The following is a 24,189-nucleotide window of genomic DNA, read 5'->3' as shown; positions in this document are numbered from 1 at the left end:
TACCCTTTTAGAATCCAGTGAGAAGAGGGGAAGGTATTTAAAGTGTAATTCTACTCTGAAAATTAACGAAAAGGGCTTATTGGGATTCCACTTTTGTCTCTCAATTCTCTTTATATTGAGCTCAGAAAACTAATTCCCAACCCTGCAAACTACATCTGGGTTCTGAATCAAGCCAGATTCTTTCCTCCTTGTGCATCATAGCCTGTAAAAGGTTGTGTAGGCAAAATCCAGGCCTGTGCAACCACATCTGCCTTCAGTGGCGCTGCACAGGTATAAAGTGAACAGCAGACAATTCCACTTATGATATATATTAAAGAGAATTCACCTCATTTCCTCTTAGCTGCATTGAGTCTACAGTGATGAGTAAAAAAGCAGTTAATTTTTGACAATGAAATCAACAAGTTATTTTACAGAACCCAAAGTATGCGAAGAATCACCACTGTATAAATATTACTGTACTGCTGTGGAAGCATACAATCTGCTTTTAGACAGGAATCAAGAAAGTAGCAGCAGAGTATGCTGGGAATGAGCGCAGAAGGCAACACGGCAAAGGCAAGCACTGTTTTTTAGTATACAAAAATCAATATTAATACTGACTAGACATAAGAAGCTGATCTTTTGGGTAAGAAAAAGCCATGACAAGTCTTCTAGCAGTTCTACTCTGATTTTACAATTTAATTTACTGTGTTTCTCTTCTTCCCCCAGAGTATCTCTCATGCATAATAGGGTAACATTAGTGGCCCTCTAGCAGAAGCACCCCATCACTCTCAGCATGGCTCAGGGATAGCTCTCACACATCAGAGTCAGTAGATTATGGATCCCACACCATGACTTGGGCTCACAGCCAGGGCTGAAATTGCAGTTTAAAAATAGGGAATAGTGCTATGCTGAGAGGCATGATCACTCACTCTGCTAGGTACAAATTAAAAATTCCATGATACTTCTTGTAAATGGTAAGAATAGCATTTCCCCATCTCAAAATAAACCATAGTAAAATCTGAGATTGCTGAACATATTAAATTGTTGGTTGCTTTTGCCTAGAACTGCTGCACTACATATGGCTAACTTACTGCTCTGAAATACTAGCACTTCAATACAAGTATAACAGTTTTCTATTCCATCACCCCTTCCTGTTCAATGCATCTTGGGGGTTAATCAGAGGATGGGTGAGGAAATTTGAATTACATTGTCTTCTGCACACAATGACATTCAGCTTTTTCCATCTCTTCCAACACAGCCAGTGAGGTGGAGCCCACTAACAGATCGGGGTAGGAAGGAGAGCTAGCTGCCTGAGGCTCAATCTAGGTATGACTGAAGTTTGTGGAAGAAAGTAATGAAATTGTCACTCCTCTCGGGTGTGGGGAGCAATGATGTATTTGTTACACAGGTTTGCAACATTGGGGTCTTGTTGCATGTACCAGCTATGCTGGGCATTCCAGTAACAAGCAGATACCAAATATAAATTAATCATTTGGGAATTTTTCCACTGCATGCAGACTAGGGTTGCCAACTTTCTAATCGCACAAAACCAAACACCCAAGCCCTGCCTCTTCCCCTAGGTCCCATCCCCTTCCCCGAGGCCGCGCCTGCACTCACTACGTTCCCCCTCCCTCAGTGACTCACTTTCTCCCACCCTCACTCACTTTCATTGGGCAAGAGGTTGGGGTGCACGAGAGGGTGGGCTCTAATTGGGGATGAGGGGCTGCAGGGTGGGGCCAGAAATGAGAGGTTTGGGGTGCAGGAGGGGGCTCCAGGCTGGGGGGTGGGGCCAAGGGATTCGGAATGAGGGAGGGGGTTGAGGCAGGGGGTTGGGCTCCAGGCTGGGGCCAAGGGATTCAGAGTGTGGGAGGTTGAGGTGTGGGAGGGGGTGAGGGCTCTGGGGTAGGGCTGGGGATGAGGGGTTTGGAGTGCAGGGGGGGCTGAGGGTTGGGATACAGGTTCTGGGCTGGGGGTACAGGAGGCTGGTTCCGAGTTTGGGGGGGGTCAGGGCTGGGCAGAGGCGGGTGGGATGCAGGCTTACCGTGGGCAGCTCCCAGTCAGCAGGGCAGCGGGGCTAAGGCAGGCTCCCTGCCTGTCCCGACTCCACACTGATGGCCAGCAGGTCGGGCTCCTAGGCCAGCGGCACCCAGGAGGCTCTGCACACTGCTCTCACCTGCAGGCACTGCCCCCCCGCCCCAAGCGCCATTGGCTGCGGTTCCTGGCCAATGGGAATGTGAGGTCAGTGCTTCGGCAGGGACGGCCACGGGGCTCCACGGGCTGCCCCTGCCCAAGCACTGACTTCACATTCCCATTGGCCAGGAACCGCAGCCAATAGAGCTCGGGGGGGGGGGGGGGGGAAGAGGGGAGGGGCAGTGCCTGCAGGTGAGAGCAGTGTGCAGAGCCTCCTGGCTGCCCCTGGCCTAGGAGCCAGACCTGCTGGCCACTTCCAGTGCAGCGCAGCACCAGGACAGGTGGGGATTAGCCTGCCTTAGCCCTGCAGCACTGCCGACCAGATTTTTAACAGCCTGGTCAGCAGTGCTGGCTGGAACCACCAGGGTCCCTTTTCGACCTGGCATTCTGGTCGAAAACTGGACACCTGGCAGGCAACCCTAATGCAGACTTCACCACGGTCATCCATGCTGGTCACATCAAGGGTGGGTCACTGTAGCTAACACGCATTACATGCAACTTCACCTTAAGACCACCTGGAAATTGCAGCTAGTGCTTTGCATTCTGGTGACAAGATATTAAATAGGACTCCAGTAGTAGCACATTATACCTGTGCTCCATGGTCTGCACTGGTTTCAGAGTAGCAGCCGTGTTAGTCTGTACCCGCAAAAAGAAAAGGAGGACTTGTGGCACCTTAGAGACTAACACATTTATTTGAGCATAAGCTTTCGTGAGCTACAGCTCACTTCATCAGATGCACTGACTCCCAACTGATTTCCAGGTGAAGTTTCTAACCTCAGAAGTCCTAAACAGTTTGGGCCCTGCTCTGATGCAGAGAGCACCTCTCCCCTTGTATGATTCCAAGAAAACTGAGATCACCAGAGGTGCTCAAGCAACAGCCAGTTTAAACCAAGTCAAGTCATCCTTAGGTGGTGAGTCTTCAAAGGAAATGTCACTTCCCTCCTTTCCCCTCATGTCTGCCAGTGCCTGGATTTGATTCTGGGTATGCAGCAAGGTGGGTTTTGCCAGTCTCTCTCAGGGGACAATAGATAGGAGAATTTTGCTGCCACTCTGCTTGTTTATAAATATTTACTTATTCAAGCTTTGTACACAAGTTAAGATTTAATGCATTTTATATATCTAAATAAAAATTATGTAGGAGCACAAAACTCACACCAAATAATGAATAAAAAGCTAAATACCAATAATTCAGGATAATTTATACAAAAACTACTTACCATGGAGCATAGAATTTAATAAAGGTAACCCCTTTAGCAATGGTTTGGTCAAAGTCTTTTTCAGAGAGAGACAGGACTGTAGCCTGTCAAGAGAAACACAAGTCAAAATTGTATAAGAAGTCAGTTCTTTGAACTCCTGAAATATGTTAAAGAGAAACTCTCAAAACTGCTGCTGTCACTGCCAGATCTCTTCAATCAGATTAGCAGCGTATGCCACTGCCAACCCCCAAATGATGTTTTTCCCTTATATGCCAAGAAATTAAAATATTTCAAGGTCATTTTCACCCATTTGTTGAAAAATAGTGTACCCAAATATGTAACTTTGTAGTATCTGAAAGGCTAAGTGTCTAGCAGCTAATGAACCTTCAACTTCATTTTCATATGCTGTCATGCAACTTCCTATGGAATCACTGAGCTAACAATTAGTCTGAACAGTTAAAAAAATACTAATGTGTAAATTAAATGAGCTATCTAGGCCATTCTGATAATATCTTTAAAAGCTCTCCTACTGTGTCGTTACTCTATGTAAAGTAAACAGACTTGTCACCAGAAACAAACATGTGCATGTCAAGTGTAAAATGCAAAAAACACCGCATGAACACCAACAAGAATACCAACTAAGTATGTATTTTATACCAAAAAAAGGACAACATTTTATGTGCAGTTTAGTCATTTGAATGGACATAAAATTGAGTTCAGTCTACCAAATAAGGATTAAACTTCTGCTCTAAAAAATTGTGTGTGGGAGAGGGCGGGCTTCAAATGAAAGTTCAGATGAGAAGTCTGTGATGAATGACCAAATCTACTTTCTATAAAAGCCTCAAGTTACAACTGGGAATAAATGAAAGAGGGAACTGACACTGCTACTTCTTACCCCAATAAAAAAGGATTTTTTACTTTAAGAGAACAAAAATCAAAGAGGAAAAGATATCAATAAGTTTAATTAAAAAACTTCTCTGTATTTCTCAGTTTTATATTAAAAGTCAAATCTAAAATGAAAAAGTCAAATCACTAAAGCCCTATCTTAGATAAAACACTTAAATTCAACATTACAATATTAAAGATGTTGGTTAACAACATTTACAAAAAATATTGTTAGGTCATGAAACTAAATGTAATTATTTTATTAAGACTGATTTTATCTGAAAATTAGATATTAAACTTTGACCTACTATAAATTACCAGAGGAACAAATAATCTCTCACATGTATTTTAATTTTATACATCCATTACCATACCACATTTTGTGGGCATAACAAACACTTCTTTTGCAAACCACAAATATTATATAAACTGAACTTAGGCTGTACTTGTTGATGTTACAATTTTTCAATGATTGTATTTGAACATTAGTTGCAATAAAAACCAAAGATGAAAAGCAGAAGTGTGTGGGGTTTTTTTAAGACAAAAACCTAAAGTGATGAAGTGTGACCACGCAGAGTACTATTGTTTTATTACCATTTGCTTGGCAATCTGCATAACTCCCTGTAGCTCCAACACACAATTAATGCAGTCATTCCAAACTCAAAACTTTTACTGTCATAATTTCCCACACTATCACATTCATATTTCCCTCCCCAATTCTTGCTCTTCCCCCACCTTTTGTGGGATTTTTCCCCTCCATCCTTTCTTTCCCTATAAATACAGTATCATTATTTTTCAGATGCTCACCTGTTCCTGCTGTCTCTTTCCTATTTCAGGTCAGAATCCTGTTTGTGACAATCATCTCCAAAACAACCAAATATGATGTCACAAGGATTCTGACTATGTGAAAGACACACAACATGCTAAATTTAGTAGACAAAAAAAAACGAAGTTGTTTTTAAAATCTATCTGTAGATGGATATGCATGCAACCCTCTAAACAATTTACCGTGACTATAATGACATATGGGCAGTTTTGTTTTTTCCCCCAAAGTTTTCCAATGCATCAGGTTAGTAAAAGCATTAGAAAGGCTTAAGGTTCTATGTTCCTCAACAGCAACTGCTAACCTAAAATGTCTAATACTAACTTTATTAAAAGCTTTGCATGCAAACGTGTTTGGCAAGGTTTACAAAGTTATTGTTTACAGGTTACTAAGTTACCACTTTAGCCACCACAAACTTTACGATAAATGACAGGAAGTGGCAGTAGATCTGTTGGAATACAGATTTTTGATACAATTTTACAGCACAGTCCACTTACCTCATCATGAGTGGGTTCTGTAGGCTGTTGTGGAACTTCAGATGGCTTATCAGCTTCTGGGGCATTCTTGGCATTTTGTAGCTGAGAATCTACATATTCTTTTAATGAATCCAAATCCCTCTTTCCTTTATACTGGTCAGCCTACAATTAAACCATTTGTGAAAAAACATATTGGTTGTTTAGCAAATAGAGTTTTCTGGGGTTTTGGATTTTATCTAAAGATAAACATGGTAAATATCTGTAATAGATCATGTAATACGCATATTCATAATAAAATGCTCTGTGATCTGTAACCATACGTACAGGATTAAGTTTACTCCAAGGATTCAGAATTTGCCATGGAATCCTTCCCTTGTATTTTAGAACCTAAACTTTCATTTAAAAGAAAGATTCAAGACTTTAAAAAGTGGCTGTCTAGAGTAAAACATGGAATTAGAAGCACTCAAAATCTTGGCCCCTCATTTCTAAAGGAAGTTAGCCCTTGTTGCTAGCTCTCAGGATCACAAAGATTCTCTTCAGTGTGTTAAACACAGTGTAAGAAAAAATACAGTAAACAATCAGATTTAGTCTCTATGCTTTAGTTTGATCTGTTGTCAATGTGTTCTGTTGGTTAAATCGAGTACTTCCTTTGACAAGTCTTCAGTTTTGGAATCTCAGATTCCAGTAAGTCCCAGAAGTCTTTGGGGTCAATTTCAGCCCCCTCAGGTGTGAGCTATGAGATGTACCTTAGATTTGAAATATCTTTTCAACGTACTGTTTACAAACTTTCCTACACCTTCTGAGTGAGACAGACATGCCTCTTTAGTCATCTCCTACGCCTTTGGGGAACACTGCAGACTTCGCATCTTTGCCATTCATATGATCCATGTCCAAATAGCTGTGGCTGCTTCTGTCCCTCCCCGACACCCCCAGTCTAAACCAGGGAGCTCCAAGATCCCAAGAAGTCTGTACCTGCTCATTCTTATCCATTTCAGCAGGACAGAGCTCTGCCCATTTTTTTCTCCTCCACCACCCTTGGAGACCTTACCTACCTCTTTCCAGTACTGATGACATGCCAAATTTCAATTATGAGGAGTAAGATGATGACAACGATGGTGACAATGCTCAACTGGCTGAAGCAGTTCCCCCCTTATTGAACAGTATCATGACCTTCCCATTGGACAACTATACAATTTTCCAGGAGTTGCTGGGTCAAATGGTTGGAAGTTTTATTTCTGGATGTCACACTTATCCAAAGAAACATCTTTCTGATTCTGAGGGGAGTCCAGCATGAGGGAATAGCAGGATGTTGATAAAGGCCAACTTGACCTTGCCAGATCCGTAGTTCCCCAGGGCAGTGGCTAAAAAGGAGACTCATTTTTACCCAGCATAACAGTAGAGTTTTTATTTTTTTTCTTCTCAGGTTCTGGTTTTGGAAGCAGCTGAAAGGTCCAAGGGAATAGGAGCAACTTTATCTTCACTAATGGATAAGTAGTTCAAAGAATACTCATCTTGTCAGGAAAGCCTACTCTGAAGTGACCTTAGCTCTTTGTAATGGCTATTAATGTGTGGTGCTCCTGACGAAATACATTATTATTTGGGGCCACCAATAGTCTCCTGGGACAACAACATAAAGCATCCTGGAAATTGTTTTGGAAGGTCAGAATGTTCCCTGTGCTTAAGAGCCTTTGCTGTGTTGCTCTCTGCTGTTAAGGCTGTGGAGACAGCAGTCAGCTTAAATCACCATTCCCAACTGTAGTTCTCCTGCCAGAAGTTCAGAGTAGAAGTGAAAATTCTGTTACAGGCTTTCATGGCCATTTTGGTGACTATGTTCCACAAAGATTCACATCCTTACCCCAAACTTTTTACTTAAGGTGGCTGTAGGCTAATTTGCACTGCAACACAAACCTTCCAGTTTTCTTCCTAATACCAGTTACTTGGGGAAATAGATGCGTAAACTGGACACAGAGTGATAACTTATTTAGATACAATGACACCCATTGGAAAGTTATCGAGGCTGTTCACACTCTTTTGTGATAGTCCGGTAACAAATTACCTGAAAGACTTCAGAAATGGGTTATTCTTTGTGTTTAGACTTGTTGCAGTTGAGTTGATGTCTTCCTAAATAACAAGTTTAGAGCTCATTCCACTAGCTCTAAGGCAGATTAACTTAATAGACTTCGTAAGCATGACTTAATTTGTAAAGTTAGCACTTTCAGCTCTATTCATATGCAGCACTATTCTCACTAATTTCAATCTTACCCCAATACTTGAAAGCAGTTCTGTGATTCTTGTTTAATTAGTCCCCCTTTAGAGTTACTTCTGGTAAATCTCCCAAATGTGAAGATCTTCAGAGGCAATTCTCTTAGGAGGAAAATATTACTTACAGTAAAGCTTATTTGGTGTTGTTCAAATGTATTGCCTCTGCAGATCTGCACTCCTCATTTCCCTAACCTCTTCAGAGTCCTTCGCAACTGGAGCCACAGGATTCTTATAACCTCACTTCAAATGTTCAGACTTGTGAACTCAACAGGCACTGCTCTGAGCTGATGGCTCCAAGGCCATGCAATACCCATGAATGTGAATCTGGAGAGGCAACATCAGGGGCGAGGGGGAGATTCTATTTTGTCTATTTCATCTATATTTCTAGACACTTTTACATGTAAGGATAAAGTTGGAAGATGAAAATATACCCAGAGTTCTCTCATAAGTTGGTATGTTTTGAGATATCTATCCCTGGTTTATGAACAAATGTATGGTTTTTGGTTATTTGCAGACCAGGATGCACAACTATGTTAGATGTTTTATTTGTGGCACAAATGAAAGCAGTCACCACCCCATCCCAGACACTGCCCCATTCATATTGTCCATCTTTACATCTCTTATAAAGAGGCTTTAAAATATATTCAAATAAGCCAACTTCTCCCAACATGCAAGAACATTCTATAAGCCTGCTTGTCTTCACAGAGGAATAAAGGGTTTGACCTTGTACTGTATTTGCAGCCTTACCTTTTCACCATTCCTAAACCAGAGGAGGGTGGGATATCCACGAACTTGGTTTTCAGAACAGACTTCATAATGCTGTGTACAGTCAACCTAAAGTTTAAAATAGTTATAATCATTCACTCATATGGAATAAAATCCATCCTGTTCCAAACATAGCATCATACCCTTTATATTTCATATTTCACAATATGTATCTACAGAGAAATGCAAGGTTTGTCAGAACCTAATTGGAATAATTTACAAGTCTTGTCTTGAAAGCCATTTAAGTCTGTGTTCCAAATCTCTCTCAAGCTGTTCAGGGAAAGTAGAGGTAGGAGCAGAAAAGAACAAAGGACCTAAGATTTAATATGCTAGTTAAAACAAGTATTCAGTATTCGCAGAGTGAAAAAAATTACAACCTGGGCAGGAGGGCACCCAATACTCATATGTTAAGAATTTGAAACCTGAAATTTTCAGTACAAGGATTTACTGGTCTGTTTTATTATTTTGCTTATTTTTTAAATCATATAGAAGTACTTTGAAATCAGAAATCAAACAGTTAGTAACTTGACTTCAGTACAAGGGAAATTCCAAATGCTGAGCAACTGGAATTCAAATTAGATTCTAATGTTGCCACAAGCCAATTTGTAAGGACAGAGATTACATCTACACAGGGATAAAAGATCTGCAGTACAGCTGTGGATGGCCCAGATCAACTGACTTGGGCTTGTGGGACTAAATATTGCTGTGTAGACATTTGGACTTCGGCTGGAGGCCGAGCTCTGGGACCCTCCCCCCTCAGAGGGTCCCAGACCTCAGGCTCCAGCCCAAGCCCATATGTCTACACAGCAATTTTTTTAGCCCCAGAGCCAAAGCAGTAGTCTGAGCCAGCTGACCTGGGACAGCAATTTTTTTTAATCCCTGTGTAGGCATACCTTAATTTACAAATCTGATTAATAAGCAAATAAATAATCTACATGTCACATGCATGGTTTCAGCATCTGCTTGAGACAGCACTTAGATTTTTAAAGTTAACATACGGAATTCTTTGCCACAGATCACTGAAGTGAGGACAAGTAAACAGACTACAGACACAAATAAAAAGGTGCTACTGACATTCACCTGGATTACATGAAGGTCATGTTTCCTGCCTACTTAGGGAATCACAGTCCAAGCCAAAACAAGTTTCCAATAGTTTCATGGTACCCTGTCACACAAAACTAGGTAGACATTGAGACAAGACTAACTGCCTTTATTAGGAAAAAAATGCTAAAACATGCAAGATAGAACACTGGATAAAACAGGACTTTTGAAAACAATGGACTTATAACTCTCTCCATGAAGAAAGACTGGGTAATACTGTAGTAAGAACATACTTAAACCAAGCAATAACTGCACCAGATAGCTCATGCAAACATTCCAGATGCTCACAAAGTAATCATTGTTTAATACAGAGAGTACCAAAGGACAAAAATCCTCTGGTACTTTATTCTGAGCAATCTCAAATGTGTTGCCAGATTTCAAAACATTTAAATTTCTCAATAGATTCACTCTGATCTACACCATAAGAGAAGTTTACTCTTACAGCGAAAAAGAACTTTCCAAGAGCTTTTCACATAAGAAGGCTAACTTATCACCAGTGACAACCCAAAGTGCTACTAAGCTAGAGAAAGGAGAGACTGCAGCTTCTTTGTCATTAACAGTTTTACTTAGAAGTTAATGGCAGCAGTCTTTAAATACCAAGTTAATACCTTTGAAGGTTTAAGAGTTTAAAAAAGTTAGCCTCTATACATTTAGCATCATCAGAGAACACTGAGGGATTCAGATTGTTAGCCACCAGCATGACTTCAGCATGGGTCAGCAAATAAAGTGAGTAACTGCAGTTGCCAGACCACCTGCATACCTCTGCATAGAAGTCACTTCAGGAACAAATAATAAGCTCCCATGGTAAATACACCACAGAATCTGGTTATCATCCCTAAGGGAAATAGTAAAGCAGGACAAGATATCAGTTTTTAAGACAGAAGTCTCCCAGAAGTTTACACTAATTTTTTGGGGGGGTGGGGCATGGGTGGGAGGAGGATGTGAATAATGAGAAACAACCCATCATTAATGCCTTTATTGGGTCTAAAATTTACAAAAAGTTATCCAGCTGTATACAGTATATTGGAAGAGGAAGAGTAATTTTTACTACGGAAAATAAGTCTTGAAATTTATGAAGCCCTGGCAACAGACAAGGGCAATGCAATACAAAAATCGAAACTGAAAATATTCCTCTCATCATCTACTGTATTCGCCCTCTCTGTTTGTTCATACCTCCGAAACACAGTAATCTGGGTACAGACAAGTTTCTGGCATGCCCCTATTTACAATTAATAGGTCTTGTCAATTCAGCGTTGGGAATTCATCTCGTCAGGATAAATAAAATATTTGGGTCTATGTGGCATATCAGAGAAATAGCCAGCTCAAAATTGAAATGGGATCTGTGAAGGTGAAATGATTTATCAAGTGGTATACAAAATAGAGTAAATAAAGTTTGGCTTAGAGACTATAGGATGAGTAGCGTGCTACTTGATTAATATAAAGGAGGTATATTTACAGTTTAATAAGAGCTTTCAACCTACCTTGCCAATCTTGACAGTTTCAGAATGTTCAAGAACTGAAGCCAGCTGTTCCCAGGTTGGAGCCAAAGCCTTGCAGTGGCCACACCAAGGGGCAAAGAATTTGATAAAGTGATTACCTTTAAAAGAAAGAAAGAAAGAAAGAAAAAAAAAGCCTTAATTCATATGTACCTGAAACAGTGGCGGTCATTAAAGAGTAGCTATTTACCACCAATTATAAATTTATCATGGTATTTTCCAGCTTAAGTACAGGTAATTCTGAAAATAGAATAGTAAAAATAAAATAGTGTGGTGCAGTAAACATTAATTTTTAAATGATATCCATTGTACAGTACTTCACTTATATTTACAGTTAGTTTGAAATGTCACAAACTAAACATGGCCACAAATATTTCAGGAACTCGTTTTTCAATGTCATATCCAAGCACATCAGTGCATAATTCATGTCTTTCATCCATCCATCCATCTTCACAAAAACCACCTCCAAAGTTAGATATTTATTAAAAGCATAATTTTCATCTAACCATTTGCTAAATTTTCTTATTCTAATAAGAATTTACGTGGGTCAGCTACGCTGCTGAAGAGTGGAAACCAGTAGAAGAAAAAAGTAAACAGCATAATTTAAAGAGAAACTTCGAACACTGAATACATTTCTAAATAAAGACTTGATGGGAATTCAATTCCTATAAAACTCTTTATTTGAATTAACTCTTCTCTTTTCCTTGCATTGATCCTCTGTCATCTTCATGTTTGTGTTTATCTAAGTTAAAATTGCAAGCTCTTTGGGACAAGGACTTTTTAAATCTTTGTCATGTAATCCTAGTAGATAGGGTTCGATGGGAACAAAACCTAAGGGACAAAGGAGTTCAGGAGAGCTGGCAGTTTCTCAAGGAGACAATATTAAACGCACAGGTGCCAACTATCCCAATGCAAAGAAATATAGGATGAATAGTAAGAGGCCAACATGGCTCCATCAGGAGCTCTTTAATGACCTGAAAATCAAAAAGGAATCCCACAAAAAGGTGAAAAATGGACAAATTACTACGGAAGAGTACAGAAGAATAGCACAAGCATGTAGGGACAAAATCAGAAAGGCTAAGGCACAAAATTAGTTGCACCTAATAAGAGACATAAAAGGTAGTAACAAATGGAACTTTAAGTATATTAGGAGCAAGAGAAAGATGAAGGAAAGTGTAGGTCCTCCACTCAGCAGGGAAGGAAAGGCTAATAATTAATGACATCAAGACGACTAAGCTATTTAATGCCTATTTCACTAAAAAAGGTTAATAGCGACCAGATACTCAACATGATTAATATTAAAAAATGGGGGAAGGAACACAAGTCAAAATGGGGAAAGAACAGGTTACAAACTATTTAGATAAACAGAACTAGAGAAAGGCAAACATATTCTTATCGTTAAAAAGGGGAAAAAAAGAGGACTTGGGGAATTACTGATCAGGCAGCCTAACTTTGACACCTGGAAAGATGCTGGAAAAAAATCAACAATCAATCAATTAGTAAGCACCTAAAAGATATGAGGAATAGCTAGAATTATAAGTAATAGCAAACATGGATTTGTCATTAACAAATCATTTAGGCACTTAAGAGTCTAAATCCCCATTGGCTGTTGATGGGATTTAGACTCCTAAGTGCCTAGATCCCTTCTGAAAATGATATTTAAGCTCCTAAATCAGTTAGGCATTGTGACAGCAAAGCAATGCCTACATAACTTTAAAAAACTGGGCCTAAGTAGTTTAGGCTATGTCTACACTAGCACTTACTGTGGTATAACTTATGTAGCTCATGGGTGTTAAAAAGCCACCCCCATGAGCAACATAAGTTACACTGACCTAAGCGTTTCGCTGACATAGCTACACCGCTCATGGGACTGGAGCAATAAAGCCGATGGGAGAGCTCTCTCCCGTCGGCTGGGAGAGCTTACAGTGGCATTGTTGCAGCTCGTCCGCTGTAAACTCTCTAGTGTAGATGTAGCAGTCAAGTCAGAAGCACTCTACCAACATCAAGGCAACGCCATATTAACACAAAACAGAAAGGAACTAAATACAGAGAAAAGAATGTCAAATGCTTTTAATGCAAGGACATAGAAAAAGTATAGTCACTGGAGAAACGAAAGTATGGAAACCTCTTATAAAAATTAAGTCTTTTTCACTGCTTCCCCCATCCTCCCTCACCTCCCACAAATATTCCTAACAGAACTTCACTATAAATGGAGATTCACTGTAGGCAGGTTCTACTGTAATTCCATTCCAGTTTAAATATTTGAAAGAAAACTTGAGAGGCAGAAGGAAAGATTGATGAAAATAAGATTTATTGGTACAACTTTCTGTCTGGGATTGTTGCCTTTTTCATATTTTTACTCTATAGTCGAGTTTCTTAACCAGGAACCATATAAACAAAGATCTAAAAAGTAAGGAATCCTAATGACTCAGTCCAGCTTTTTATCTCCAATGAACCTCTGAGTTGGCAAGTGCAGCAAATGTGCCCACCACTTATCACTGCTGCCCCCTGATCTCTCTTTTGTGGTCCATCAGCCACAAATAACTTGACATTTCACACCACTCTGTGTTGTCCCCACAAAATGATGAACAAGTGAAAGCTTCAATGTGCTTTAGTGTTTTAAAAAGGGATGAGAAATCGCACGCAAAAAACAATGCCATTACTGTGAGGCATATTTCAATCCTTACTGGAAAACTATTAACTTATATTTTTGGTCCAGACAATAGGGGAGTTTAATTAGTATGTGGTTTCCAAGCTGAAACATTAGCGTTTTTAAAGTTTATTAAGTTGACGTTTCTCATTTAGAATAGGTAGCTAATGCAATGATGATGTAGATTATACAGTCAGAATTATTAATTTTTTAAATTCCAAATATTCATCCAACAACAACAAAATTGTATGGTGTATGCACAATGTTAGATATACAAAACTACAGAAAAAGATTATGTAGTTTGCAAAACAGAGCACTTGAAAGTTAGGAAATGCCAAATTTAAGAGTTGCCCATGCAACCTTAATTCTGCCCCCTTATGTGTCTACCCTCTGCACTGAAAGAGACAGGCATCCAATGGAAAAAACACCATGTGATCATATAATTAAAAACGGTCTTATAATGCATATGTACCAGAAGGCAATCTTAAATCTGGTATCTCCTCACTTTCAAATACTGAACTTTGTATAAAAAAAAAAAATGCCAAAAAAATTTAGGTTACAATTTCTTAGGTTTTTGAAATCGATTTGAATCCAGAACCTTCAGCACTGCATCACAAACTGCTATCACTTGAACTATGGAAATAACTGCATTACTTAGCAACAGAGGAAGGCTATTATCCCCGAGTGGGGCACTGGGTTCAGGGTATGCTGGGTCCAAGGGATGACTGAGGGGAGCCCAGTCTCCAAACCGTGGAGTTGGGGGAGTGCCTGACCCATGTGATAGTCCCAGAGGGCAGAGATGGACCACGGGGGCAATGGGCTGCATTGGGAAGGGGGAGGTCTGACCTAGTTCTCCTTCCATGACCCCCACTCGAATGCTACCTGAATGGAATTCCATGGGTTAAGAAAAAGTTACGTCTCCAGCCCCAGGGTGTTGTTCGTATTGAATTTCAAAGGTCTGTTCCAAACAATGGAGGTGCTAGAGAGTTTCGTAAAGTTACAAGAATCTTCTATAACTGGAAGTATTATGCAACCTAAATATAGAGAGCGTTAAAATCTCTGAAGATTCCATCCTCACTGACCATATCGCAGCTCTTACATGTGACCGGACTCCTCATACATCATCCACTGAGCATGCTCTAGCACAGGGCAATGGCGCACAGAATAAACTTTCCCTATAATGACTGCTCTGGACCAGGGTAGTGGCAGGCACTAGAAGTGAAAGCTGGGAACCTGCCTTTCCTGTGGTCCCAATGACTCAACCCTGCTAGCCCCTAACCAGTGTAGGAAAGCAAGCCTTCTGATTTGAATGCAGATTGGACAAGAACTGGACCAGTGAGGAGGGAAAGGAGTAGACTTGCACAAAGAGTCTGGAAAGAGTGGCATGGGGGAGGAGGGCGGCGGGCCACGGTGTTATGACTGGAAACTGGAGGGGAGACTGAGACGAGCTGGGCAAGGAGCCAGGGAGCCAGTAAGGGAAACGTGGGGTGGAGACCCTGGGAGCTGGTGAGGGAAACTGGAGACGGGGGAGACTGGGAACTACTTGGCTAGGCAAGGGAACACTGAGATGGGATGAGGGCTGTAGTGCGTGGGGAGAGCTGGGGCTTGCTGAACCAAGATACTGGGACAAAAAGCCAGGAATGAAATAGAGAGAGAGAGACTGGAGGGGGAGCCTAGGAAGGGAGTGTGGAACTCAGAGCTAACTGAAGAGGAGGGGGCCAAGGAGAGACAGACTGGACAAAAAGCTGGGAGGTGGGACTGCTTAAGCAAGAAGAAGGGGGGACACTGGGAACCTGAGAGCAAACAGAGAGAGGGGAAACTAAGACTGATTAGGCAAGGAGAATGAGACTGGAATGAGAAGCAGAGGCTATGTAGGGAAGAATGGAATTGGCATAAGAAGCCTGAGCTGGGGAGAGACAGGAGTAGGGTAGGGCCAGATTAGAGGAGACGGGGAAGAAGAGGTCAAGCTTGCCAGAAATGGGCAAAAGAGTCTGTGCCCACTAGAGAACTTTCCCCTTCAGGGCCAAGAATGGAACCCAAGATTCCTGAGTCTCACTATTCCTCTGCGGTCAGCCAATACCTGTGAAACCCACTGGCAAAGAGCATGTCTCATCCCCTTTTAATGCTGGGCTACATATAAGATGACAATCTACTACTGCTATCAGTTACTCTGTTATCTCAAGTTGCAGGAATCTGTGTGGTGGATCTAAATATTACAACTCTACCAACAAACCATGTGAGTGTCAATATAATCCCACGATGGAATTTCTGTTTTTTTTCAGTTTGCTTTTTTTAAATCCTAGGAAATTATACACACAAAACCTATTAAAAGAATGTTAAGGTGCAAAGTCAACCACTAAAAAAATCAGAAAATCACATAATTAAGGTTGCCAGTGCAACCTTAATTCACCCCTCATGTGTGTAGGTATTATGATACAGTTTTAATTACTTGATCATGTACTATTTTTCCACAGAATGCTTGTCTCATTCAATGCACAGGATATACTTACTCTAGGGATGAATTAGGGTTGTGGAGTAAAAGAGGCTGCTGTCTGCAGGACCTCTGCTTCATTCATAGCAGAAGCTGAAATATATATATACTGTGTAGAATATGTACAGATAAATTAATGCTTGTGAAGCACTCAGATACTATAGTGATGAGCACCATACAAGAGCCCATAAGGAAATAAATAATTGTATTTCCATAGAAGAGTTTGAATAATACACAGTAAATAAAGCCTAGACTCACACACTGAACCATGAGCATAAAACAAAATAGTGCAGGGTGGCTCATTAATTGAGCACTGTCCATCCTGTGTACTAAATGAAGATGGTATCCTGTGGGGGAAAAATGGTATGCAATCACATAATTGAAGACTATCGTAATGTATATGCAACTAGGGGATGAATTTAAGATTGCTTGTGCAACCTTAATACTGCGATTTCCTAACTTTTGAGTGTTTGACTTCACAACCCTAATGTCTTTAATATATTTATTGCGTGTAATATGCAATAACACTGATTTTTTTTTTGTGAGTTGTCTTTCCACTTGTTACGGATTTTTGGGTAAGAAGATGGGAGAAAGATACTTTTAAAGACTAACCCACCATTTCTCTAATATGCCTCACAAGATCAAGCAAATATTGCAGGCTTCTCACTAATTAGATCTAAATATTTGTACCAATCACAGCTGCAAGAAAATAATTAAATTACCTTCTGCTATATGCATCTTGAAATTGGCTGCTGAGAGATCATGCATTCCCTGTTTAGGTTCCGGAAGTTTTGGTGGTTGCAGATCAGATTCTTGCTCCTATTAAAAAGAAACAAAGTAATTACTATTTCTGTCTTATGCAAAAGATGTACACTAAATGAACTGTCTATCTTACATAGTGGGCCATGTATAATGCTTCCATGTGGCAGTATAAATGAAGACAATCCCCATTTGTCAATTTTCCAATTCCCCAAAATATTTCCTACTCCATCTTTATTCTGTATCAAGGTCTGTGTCAAGTGGACACTAATAAGCAGTTATTTGTAACTGACATTATATTACACAGAAAGCAACTATCTCAGTTACTGGTCAAACTGCATCTGGTCTTTCCTCCTGGTGATCCACCATCCTGGTCTCTTCAAGCGTACCTTCCTTTCCCCTCAAACTTCCAACAGTCACCTGACCTGGGGGAGAACCACAGGATTCTCCCTCTCTCAAATTGGGCCTTGGCTGCAGTTCCCAGTATATCAAATGTGATTACCTCAGCAGGTCTGACTTGGGCTCAGACCCTGCAGTTCTGTTCCCTTCCGGGCACAATAAGAGTGGCAGTCAGCTTCTTTAAAGCAAAGTATTATTTATACAGAACCAAAAGCATACTGTTTTTAAGATATGTTTTTCTCTGATAAGCCAGCCTATACATATGCCTGTTTTCCCCTAAGGCTTACCATTACCTGGATATGAGAAGGTCCATCTCCTTCAGACTCCTGCACAGAGACTGCCTTTCACTTGTCTCTCTGCCAGAGCTCACCTACAATCGACTCTCAACCCCCTCTTCTACTGAAAAGTCCCTTTTAACTGTTTGCTGTACTTTTGCTCTGTAGCTCCCAGTCTGGCAAGAAAGGAGGGTCACTTCAGACTGGACCCTGGAAATATGCCATATAGTCTTGTAATTCCCATCCCAAGTGTCTGAATGTAGGTTGCTCATTTGGACATCCATTGCACTGCCTTTCTGTTTGTTCTTCCCACGGTCCCTTATTAAGCTACATCAACAGCTAGCTTAATACAGGAAAGATTTACAATTGAATATACAATAATTCCCCCTTGAGTGACCAGATCACATACAGCCCTTATAAAACTGTAACATCTCAATCTTCTTAAATTATTACACAATAGCTCCTACACTATTTACAAAACACTACTACTAGGGCTACATGTTTGTCATGGCAGGACAAAAAGTCACAATGTGATTTTCCCATTTGTCTGTGACTAATTTGTGTATCCAGGACTCACCCCGCTATGGAGGCTCCTGTCCCACGTGGCTAGGCCTGGCTCTCTGCACCAGGCATTGCAACCAGATGTATGGAACACAACACCACTCAGGTTTGACTCCCTACGTCATGACGGGGACAGACCAAACATGAATGGAACTGCAACCATGCCCACATGGTCACAACACACAGAGCAGGGAGTTAGGCCCAGCCCCAAAGGAGCTGCCATTGCCCATGCCTGAGGTGAGTGCAGGCTTCCTCTCAACCCTGGACCTAGTCCCACAGGATACAGGAGCTGCCTGTGCCTGGGATGAGAGCGTAGGCAGGCCTTCTCTCCAGCCCCAACCTTACCCCTCACTCCTTTGACCTTGTCTCTGTACCAGGCTGGGATTAGGGTTGTGGTATGGGGGCAAAGGGTGCAGATGTGGGTAACCAGTGCCCCCTCACTTGTCAGGGCTTCTTTTTAATTAAAAAAAAAAAAAGTCACAGAGCAGTCACCAAACCAGTGACTTTCACTAAGATTACCGTGACTTTTTGATTTTTAAAAAAATGCAGTGACAAATCTGCAGCCCTAATTATCAGATATCAGGCCCACTCCTGTCACAGAAACCACATGTGCCATCACACAAGTTTATGAGGTCTTTCAGCTATCTATAAATTACAAGCTATTCAAGAATCCACTTTGAGTACTCTTTCCCAATCCCACACAACCAGCAATATTAGAAAAGGAGCAAACTAGAATTTAGTCATCTTATAACTAAATTGCAATAGTCACAAACATTAAGTCAGTCACTTAACAGAAAAAAGACTATTTTCTAGGAACTAGATCAGAGCTGGAAAAAACATTACTAGAAACTACACTGCTAAAACTTCTTTGCATTTGACGTTTCAATTTTTTAAAGATACATTAATATGGAACTTGTTTAAGCATAACTGTGTATTTTAATCCACTGAGCTCAGCAATCATTGTGGCTTGTCTTGACTAGGAAAAGTAGTTAAGTTTACACCAGGATCATCTAATATGCCAGATGAGCTAGACCTAAACTCAAGCCTTTTCCTTGTGTAGATATAGGGTAGCACTTTGTAACTTAATTTTGCTGGTTGAGTTGTAGCCTTAACTAAACTACAGCATGACCAGCTAATAATTGTTGCCCTGCATCTTCATTAGGAAAAAGGTTATTTATGCTGGACTTACCTAGCGTGTATTAGCTAAACCACTTTTCCTAGTCAAGACAAAGTAATTGTGGCCTATACTTGTCAACTGAACATGTACTAGGAAATCCCATCTTAAATGTCAAGAGGCTAATATTTCCTTGAAATAAGATTATGAATTTTAGTTTTAAATACAGGAAACAAAGGGCAAGTCAAAGGATGCCAGTTTTAGTTATGGGTTTGACTGCTATTTGGCCATTGTTCCAGTTTATCATCATCCAATTTTTACTCTTACGAGGTTTTCCTCGTGGAAAGCAAAACCTAACCCCTACAGTGGCAAGAAATCAGTCTGACTCTGGAAGAAGGGAATATTTCCTGTTCACTTACAGCTGGTTCCTCATTTAGTGTCTGCAACATCCAGCTTTCCAGTGCCTGGAAGTCTCTAGGACCCTGGTATTTCACAGGTTCCTGGCCTGGTTTAAGCAGCTTTAGGCTGAAACATTAAAACAGTACAAAGAGGTAAGGCAAAACTTTTTGAATAGATACAAACAAGAAACATTATCTGGAAATAAATGAACTTTTTTCTAATAACATCATAACTGAGCTCAGAGCATACTCAGTCCTCAAGCCTATCACTAAAATCACACATTCCTTTGATTTCCATGATGCAGAACTGGGTGCTGTAACTAACCAGAATTCTGTTCTTCTCCTTTAAACTTAGTACAGATAGAAATACCATATTTTGCATTAACATTCCAAGATGTCCTTAATTAACATGCAATGGTGAATAAAATGCTAGAAAGAATAATTCAGAGGTTAATCCCTGTTTATGCTCGTGAATCCTATTTTTCAGTTTGCCAAAAAAGCATCAGTTAATTTCTTTCAGTATGCACAAAAACAAAAAGTTTATTTTCCAGGAATTTATCTTCACTTTTTTGTGCCATGCCAAATATGAACGTCCTTGATCAGATACCACTTCTCATGCTGTATTAAACTAATTAAAGGTAGCTTAAAGCAGATGAATAAGGTGAGAAAATAGATGGATAGTTGCAAAGACAGTCTTTCTGATTATATAAATACATACTTGTGGTAAAATCTGTTTAACAAAATATCTACATCTTTTCCCACTAAATATATGTCTAACTTAAAATTGGAAATCATATTTGTTTAAATACTGGAATTTTAAAGGGATACCATCAAATTGAGATCGTCTTTTTATTTAAATTTATTTATTTTTAAAGAGTGAGTTAAAATTCATTTCAGTTACTACATCTGCCCTTGACTTCCCTTGCTAATTTTTGTGCTGGTTTTACAACCACATTTTTCTAAATGTTTCTCTCCTGTTTTTCTATTCAGTGCCCTTGCAACTTAAAAAAATTACTATGCAAAAGTGTTTTCAAAAGCACGATGCATAAAAATTAAAATAAGAAAAAATCTTCCCTTTATTGCTTTTACAATAGTAGGTTAAAAAACATTCAGAAAGGTGTGTGGTTTTTAAGTTGATATTGTCCCTTTAACAAGTCAACAAAAAATAAAGAAAAGAATTATGAAATCTGAATAGCTTATCATCTCTCCCTTTCATACATCTTCTGATAACAGTCTGGAGTAGAACCTAACAGAAATCAAGAAGTTAGCTTAAATGATCCTATAGGCATAGTAGCATCTCTATTATTTTATTAAGATGAGGTTCAGTTTTCCCCCCCACTTAGATCTGTATATCCAATTTCTTTGTTTTGTATGAAAACAACAGCGTATCTTCCTCCCCAACTGTACAGTATACAACCAATATGTAAAAGCGGCAAAGAGTCCTGTGGCACCTTATAGACTAACAGACGTATTGGAGCATAAGCTTTCGTGGGTGAATACTCACTTCGTCGGATGCATGTAGTGCAAATTTCCAGAGGCAGGTATAAATATGCAAGCAATATACCTGCCTCCGGAAATTTCCATTACATGCATCCGACGAAGTGGGTATTCACCCACGAAAGCTTATGCTCCAATACGTCTGTTAGTCTATAAGGTGCCACAGGACTCTTTGCCACTTTTACAGATCCAGACTAATGCGGCTACCCCTCTGATACTTGAAACCAATATGTAAAGACTGAATGTCCTGAGGATTTTCAACTAAATCTGTTACTCAGTTGAAGATAAAATTAATTTTAAATTCAGACCTTTAAAAATTTCAGCATGTGACCCTGTGGAGAATGAGGGAGATACCTGTATTACAGGTATTTGTGTGGTTTCAGAGTAGCAGCCGTGTTAGTCTATATCCACAAAAAGAAAAGGAGTACTTGTGGCACCTTAGAGACTAACAAATCTATCTGAGCATAAGCTTTCGTGAGCTACAGCTCACTTCATAGCTTATGCTCAAATAAATTTGTTAGTCTCTAAGGTGCCACAGGTATTTGTCTTGTCCCGCCAGTCTCTATCACATACATTTTATTACATTCATATGTCAAAGCTAGCTCAGACCTGATTCAGCTTTGTGCCAACTACTATTAGGCTTTGCCCTATTGCCCCATTATTTCCAAGGTTACAGTTACAAAAATCATAACTTAGAAGTTGATCTCAACAAATTGGCAGAGGACTGTGGAAAACATACAAAATTTATTGTATAAATATTTGCTGCAATTCCTACCCCTAATTAAAATGCTCTGGCAGTGACGTGGAAATGACAAACTTCATTCACAAAGAGGGAATACTCAATTGTTAAAAGGCATTGATAAGGTGTAAGGTCTATATTAATATGAACTACAAAAACAGTAAACTATTTTTAACCTCTACTGGTCCATCTTCATAAATATCAATATTTGTGCAACTGAATAGGCAGAGTAGTGAATTGTTATTATTTTCCACCTCTTGAGAAAGGGTAAAAATACTAACTTCAGGTTTGACCATAAGCTTTTGGGGTCTCTATGGGTACGTCTACATAGCAAAAAAAACCCCCCTGCAGCAGTATGTTTCAAAGCCTGGGTCAACTGCGTCAGGATTACATTGCAGGGCTAAAAATAGCAGTGTAGAAGTTTGGGCTCAGGCTGGAGCTTGGGCTCCGAAACCCAGCAAGTGGGGAGGGCTCAGAGCCCAGGATTCATCCCAAGCACGTACACTGACATTTTTAGCCCTGCAACACAAGCCCAAGTCAGTTGACCCAGACTGTGAAACTTGCTGCCATAGGTTTTAGGGTTTTTTTTTGGCTGTGTAGACGTACCCTACCATTGTAGGACATTTATTCACAAAGCTACACAATTGACAATCTGCTAAAGAGAGGTCCAGCACCAGGCTAGCAGGAGTGCTGGAGTTTGGACTGATGTACTTTAAGCAAAGGCTTGCTTATCTGGTAGAAATTTCAGCTCACATTCTTTTCCTGCAGCTCAGAGGCAAGATGCGAGCCTTCTCACCAAGACCTTACTCTGGCCCTTACTGGTGGAACCTGCTCACCCTCATCTATCATAATAGGAAAGGTTTAAAAGATAACAGAATCATAGACCATCAGGGTTGGAAGGGACCTCAGGAGGTCATCTAGTCCACCCCCCAGCTCAAGGCGGGACCAATCCCCAGTTTTTGCCCCAGATCCCTAAATGGCCCCCTCAGGGATTGAACTCACAACCCTGGGTTTAGCAGGCCAATGCTCAAACCACTGAGCTATCCCCCCCATATGTTTAGTACTCGAGTTCATGAGCAGCTGCTAAGTTTGTCAAGCCCTGCTAAAGTAAAACCACGTAGAGAAACTTGCACAGCGCCAGCATCCATATGTGCCTGGCTTTAGATGGTGTTATTAATCTATCAGTTTTATGAGCACCAAATTCACACAAAAGTTTGAGAGACCATTTATACACACTACATTGGTTGTGCTGTACACAGTTAGACAACTGAAATTATTTTAAAGTAGTTAAAATAGTCCTGAACTACTAGTACTTTACTGCTATACGTTATGTTACTCTCTCACAGACTTGTTCTCTTGGGGTGGGGGAGGAAGGGGAAGGCCTATTCTGAACTTTGTTTAAACACAGCCATCTTCCAAGCTGTAAGATGGTGTCTAAAAAAAGAGACATTATAGATCATCTTGTCTTGGTAACATGATGAGAGCTTAAATTTATCTTCTAAAGACTGAAGAGCTATAAAGGAAACGACCAAAAATCATAACTTAGAAGTTGATCTCAACAAATTGGCAGAGGACTGTGGAAAACATACAAAATAATAGAAGCACACATCCTTTTGTACTTACGTGGGGTATCCTCTGATTCCAAATTCAGAGCAGAGTGGAAGATCTATAGTGCAATCCACTTTTACAACATAGACTGATGGATTTTCCACGTTGTTGTATTTGTCTCCCAGATCATTCCAAGTTGGTTGCAGACGTTGACAGTGTCCACACCTACAACAGGATGAGCAAAAGATAAAATAAATTTCAGAAATAAGGTCACTGTTCTGATTTGTATGCATGCTCTATACTTAACAAATATGTGTTTAAATATAAATATAAAGACTAGATATGAATGAATCTATGGAAAAAGTATATATACACGTTGGTGGGATCTGATATACTTGAAAGATGATAGAGAAATGAAAAATCAGAAACCTCTTCCATATAAAAGCAGAATGAGTTAAGCAACAGTTAATACTGTAGAGTTGCCTTTTATTGTAGAAGGCTAACCTTGTAAGCAGTTTTGACACAAAATTCACCAAAAAATCTAAAACACAGCCCTGACTGTTAGAGAAGTACTTTTGTAATACA

At 40.1% G+C, this 24,189-nt stretch overlaps 1 protein-coding gene across 1 annotated transcript in view; it reads right to left on the bottom strand.

Annotated features, from left to right (window-relative positions):
• TXNDC5 (thioredoxin domain containing 5) overlaps window positions 1-24,189 on the bottom strand; it is a 37,637-nt gene that overhangs the window by 4,052 nt on the left and 9,396 nt on the right. The window contains exons 2-8 of the mRNA XM_073332088.2: window positions 23,680-23,829; window positions 19,842-19,947; window positions 17,037-17,133; window positions 11,159-11,274; window positions 8,559-8,645; window positions 5,571-5,711; window positions 3,387-3,469 (exon numbers count right to left, since the gene is read on the bottom strand). Coding sequence (XP_073188189.2) covers window positions 3,387-3,469; window positions 5,571-5,711; window positions 8,559-8,645; window positions 11,159-11,274; window positions 17,037-17,133; window positions 19,842-19,947; window positions 23,680-23,829 — 780 coding nt within the window. The remainder of the gene's footprint in view (window positions 1-3,386; window positions 3,470-5,570; window positions 5,712-8,558; window positions 8,646-11,158; window positions 11,275-17,036; window positions 17,134-19,841; window positions 19,948-23,679; window positions 23,830-24,189) is intronic.

This window comes from Lepidochelys kempii, chromosome 2 (genome assembly GCF_965140285.1).
Source record: "Lepidochelys kempii isolate rLepKem1 chromosome 2, rLepKem1.hap1, whole genome shotgun sequence".
Lineage (NCBI taxonomy): Eukaryota > Metazoa > Chordata > Testudines > Cheloniidae > Lepidochelys > Lepidochelys kempii.
The sequence above is the reverse complement of the archived record's forward strand: the minus strand, read 5'-3'. Positions and strand labels throughout refer to the sequence as shown.